At 42.7% G+C, this 4724-nt stretch overlaps 2 protein-coding genes across 2 annotated transcripts in view; one reads left to right on the top strand and one right to left on the bottom strand.

Annotated features, from left to right (window-relative positions):
* Positions 1 to 67: 67 nt before the first annotated feature.
* Positions 68 to 334, bottom strand: LOC106011572 (T-box transcription factor T homolog 1; the record flags this gene model as incomplete). Its single annotated transcript, XM_013081680.1, is given in 1 exon segment — positions 68 to 334. A coding segment is annotated over 1 exon segment (267 nt), but the record flags the coding sequence as incomplete, so codon positions are not given.
* A 3508-nt stretch (positions 335 to 3842) lies between these two features.
* The window catches only part of LOC106011567 (polycystic kidney disease protein 1-like 2), a 38409-nt gene continuing 37527 nt past the window's right edge, over positions 3843 to 4724 (top strand). Inside the window, exon 1 of the mRNA XM_035969367.1 lies at positions 3843 to 3912. Coding sequence (XP_035825260.1) covers positions 3843 to 3912 — 70 coding nt within the window. The remainder of the gene's footprint in view (positions 3913 to 4724) is intronic.

Raw genomic sequence — 4724 nt, 5'->3', positions numbered from 1 at the left:
GACAGACAGACAGACAGACAGACAGACAGACAGACAAACAGACAGACAGACAGACAGACAGACTCACCGATGGGATGTTGCCCAGCACAGGGCTGGAGGTAGAGGACGGGGTGAGAGAGTAGGGGGCGGGGCTCCGGAGGTAGGAGGGCATTGCACAGTTCTGATTGGGCGACAGGTTGCTCACACCACTCATCCACATGCCGTACTGGGTCTGGGGGGCGTGGCCTGAGGTGAGCATGCTGTGAGCCCCGCCCATCGACATGTTGGCCCAGTTCTCAGACGCAAGGTTCAGCATCGGCAGGTTGGACGACACATCGCGCTGGAAGTTGCCTGCTGGACGACAGAACAGACAGATTCGATCATTCTGTCATTGTCATGGGAAAAATCATTTGTTGAACGACCCTCGCGATATTATATCAGTCACAAGAACACAAAAACAAAAACCAAGTTTTTTATAAAGTTTTAGTAACAGTTTTACGGCACTTGCAAGACAATAAGGTAATATAAGTGCCGAAGATTAGAGGTGTTACAAGAGAGTAATAAACACTAAGAAGGAGGGGAGATAAAGACGATAAGTGTTCAGAACGAAGAAACAACTTTTTTCCGAGCTCAGAATCTGAGAGACACCAAACGTTTACCCACCCGTGTCGGACAAGTCCAGAGCCTACTGCGCCACACATGGGGACTCAAGCCTGTGTCTGTCCTGTGCCGAGTGTGACCCGGAGGGGGAGGGGGGGCATCTATTGTAATTCCTCTCACGTCCAGCATACTCCGGACGCTCTCTGAGAGGATGGTCGCCTTAGTTTGTATAATCTACTCTCCCTTCCTCTCCCCTCCCTTCCTCTCCCCTCCCTCCTTCTCCTCCCTCATTTTTCCACCCCTGACCTGTACAAAAAGTTTTGTTTAATCAGAGTGTCGAGTTCGTGGATGAATTTTGTTATTTTGTAGATTACTGGGGGGACATCTATTATGTTCTCTCTCTCTCTCTCTCTCTCTCTCTCTCTCTCTCTCTCTCTCTCTCTCTCTCTCTCTCTCTCTCTCTCTCTCCAGTACATCCTTGAGTAAAGACAATCCCACAGAAACCCTCACACACATTGATGAATTCACAGTCATAAATTCTTACAGAACAGAACAGCATGAATAAACGATACTGAGATAACATAATAGATACTCAGAGAACATGATAATACATGTATTTGTATTGGGAATGTCGGAAATTACAGATTAAATCTGGACTGAAACAAATGCATTTTAAGTGCTGATTTAAATTTTGATAACGCGGTGGACTCCCGTAGATGAGCTGGTAAAGCAGGGTAAAGGGGGGAGGGGGGCGTGGTGTGAAAAGCTCTCACTCCGAGTCTCTGACTTTTGCTTTGGACAGGTCTTAAAAGTCTTTTCGTCGCCGATCTTAAAGGCCGAGATGGTATGTATTCGATGATCATGTCACAAAGATATGATGGTGCAATGTTGTTTGACGCATTTTAAACAAAGAACAATTTTTTGGTACTGAATTCGTGCTTTCACCGGGAGCCAATGTAGTTGAATTAGCATTGGTGTTATACGCTCTTTGAGAGATTTCTTTAAAATTATGTGAGCAGGTTGGTTCTGGAGTCGATGTAATCTTGTTAACGTTTCAGTGGGAAGGTTTCCAAACAAAGATTTGCAGTAGTCTAGACGTGAAAGGACAAAAGAAGAGATGAGGGTTTTGATTAAATCCACACTAAGATATTATGTAGCCATTTGTCCTATTCTGCGTAGTTCTAGATAAATTACCCTACATAGATGGTTTATATGATGGTGCTTAAAGAGTTTGCAGTCAAACTAAACGTCCAGATTTTTCGCTTTATCTGTGAAAAAGATGTTATCATTCCCAATACATATTATTATATGGTCAAAATTGCAAAACAATATCCCTGGTTTGGCACTGCAAAACTGAACTTCGGTCTTATCATCATTCATTTTAAGTCTGTTTGACATCATCCATTTTTTTACCTCCACAATACTTTGTTCCATGCTGGTAACTAGACAATTGAAATTTGTTGATAAAACAGACTTGTACAGCTAGTGTCGTCTGCGTACATGTGGTAGTTAACGTCGTGCTTCCTAATTATTGAACCTAAGGGCTTTGTGTATAGTGTGTATAAGAGTGTTCCGAGCACGAACCCTTGGGGTACGCCAAATTGCAAGCTGAAAATGGATGACATTTCACCATTTACAAGTATAGACAGTGTACGATTAAACAAATAGGATTCAAACCATTCAAAAACAGTCCCCGATAGGCCGAAGCTATGGCCTAACCTCCTGGTCAAAATTGAATGATCGATGGTATCAAATGCAGCACTTAGAACGAGTAAGGCAAGAACAGACATTTTGCCTTCGTCTGCTTCACAAAGGAGGTCATTCTGGACTTTACAAGGTGCAGTCTCTGTGTTATGAAACGCTCTGTAGGCCGACTGATAACATTCTAAAAGATTATTTACTTCAAGATGTGCTCTTAATTGAGATTGAACAATTTTTTCTAAGATTTTAGGCAAAAATAGTAGGTTAGACACCGGCCTATAGTTCTAAAACTCATTAGGCGAAAGCGACTGTTTCTTTAGTAGAGGTGTTACGACTTCGCGCTTAAAACATGACGGCACTGTTCCTGAAAGGAGTGAATCATTGATAATAGCTGTTACACATCAATAACAACGTCAAGATGGTTGACTAATAAAGGTGTTGGGATAGGGTCAAGGCAGCAGGACTTCGGTGGTGATAAATTTATGATCTCTTTCACTGTGGCCTGTGAAACAGGTTTTAAATTACATAGGAGGTCCCCGTGGAACTCCTCGAATTCAGGTGCAGATGAACCGTGTTTATCTAGTGTGTCTCTTATAGTGGCAATTTTTTCCGCAAAGAATGTTCCAAAGTTATTTGCTAGCTATCCTGTGGGAGAAGCACAAGGAATAGAAGCAGATTTAGATTTTCCATAAAGTGTATGAACAAGGCGAAAGAGACTTTTATTTTTTACTTTGATATCACGTTATTGTAAAAGGAACGTTTTGCTTCGGTTATGAGTTCTTTGACTTTTCTGTGAAGTTGTCTGTATACGTCCCTGTGCACGATGAGTCCTTGTGCCCGCCTTATCTGTGACAACAATGTCGACAACATTGTTTTACATTGACAGCGCTCCGCTTTGCCTGCCTTTATCTCCAGCGTCATCCACGGTGTCGACGGTCGATCTGAAATAGTTCTGGATCTGAGTGGGGCGTGTTGGTCGAGAACACTCTTCGTCATGGAGTTATAACTGTCTGCCTTGCTTACTTATCGCGCTGCAAATCAGCGAAGAATTGGACATCGTTTAAATTCTTCAAGTCTCTACTCTTGACAGAGCGCTTTGTTGGGCCCGGCCTTTTAATATCCAATTCGCAAGTCACAGCAAAGTGATCCGATAAAACCTTATCTGTGACAACAATGTCGACGATAGATTTTACATTGTTTGTGGCGACCTAGTCGAGTATGTGACTCCTCTGATGAGTTGGATAGTTGACCACCTGTTTGAATCCCCTGGTGGTCAGTACATTTTTCATGTCATTTGCGAATTTATTTGATTGGGAGTCAAAGTGGATGTTAAAGTCGCAAGTAGTATTAGTTGGTGTTTCTTGGTAATGTGAGTGTCTAACAAGTCTTGGATATCGTTCAAAAATTCATGGGCACTACACTTGTTTTTCGACGTGTGAGGGGGGCGGTAAATACATAGAAATGTGATTCGATGAGTATTGACTAAAAGCTCAGATTTTGATCACTCAAAGCTGGAGTAATCCGTGAGGCAGTGGGACTTACATAACATCCCATTTCTAGCAATGACACTTATACCTCCACCTCGACCTGTCAGTCATGGAAAAGACGCTGCTGAAAATCCAATGGGCATTAGTTCTTTCAGAAGAACGCTGGGGGCTCTCGTGGCCTAGAGGTTAAGGTGTTGGCCTCTCATTCAAAAGGTCCCGGGTTCGAATCCAGGTATCGACCAAAAAATGTTCTTCTCTAAAATTGTCTCCTTTCACCTCCTTTCCTGCTCTCTAGCAATGTTCTGTTGTCTGCTACTCCTTGGCACCTCCTTACTGCTGTCTTTCTGCCACACCCCTGTTCTTCTGGTAGGAAAGATATACACCTAGCCTTCTCGGACAAGGGCGAAAAATCTCAGAGGGCCCGTGTGCAAGTTGCGCACGTTAAAGATCCCTTGGTGGTCTAAAATCGATAAGAGTAGGCTTCGGCCGCCAGCCGGGCAAAATTCAAAATTTCCTACCAACTGAAAATATTAGATGTGTCCCGCGCGCTCATATGACCTATGCAGTTGCGAGCGCCGTTAAACACTTTACAAAAACAAAAAACAAAAAAGAAGAACGCTGTCAACACTTGAAGTCAACCAGGTTTCCGTTAAGAATCAATGTTCATTTCCTACATTAGACCGTTGAGAAACACAGTTTTGTTACGAACTGACTGTGCATTAAGCAGAAGTACTTTAAATCTTTTGTAAAACATCCGTTCTTCTATAGAGGTGTTCACTGGGATCAAGTTGTAAAGAAAGTGTCACCGATCCACGAATCTTATGTTGGTCTTGCTAGGTGGAATTAGATACTATAGCATCCATTTGTCTTTGTTTTCTTGTACCTGCTCTATGACCTCTTTTGTATTTTTTTACACGTGTATTACATGGGCATGGTGACTTTCTTATTCCAAAACGT

The sequence above is a fragment of the Aplysia californica genome, unplaced genomic scaffold (assembly GCF_000002075.1).
Source record: "Aplysia californica isolate F4 #8 unplaced genomic scaffold, AplCal3.0 scaffold00141, whole genome shotgun sequence".
In the NCBI taxonomy this organism is placed as follows: domain Eukaryota; kingdom Metazoa; phylum Mollusca; class Gastropoda; order Aplysiida; family Aplysiidae; genus Aplysia; species Aplysia californica.
This window is presented reverse-complemented; position numbering and strand designations above follow the sequence as displayed.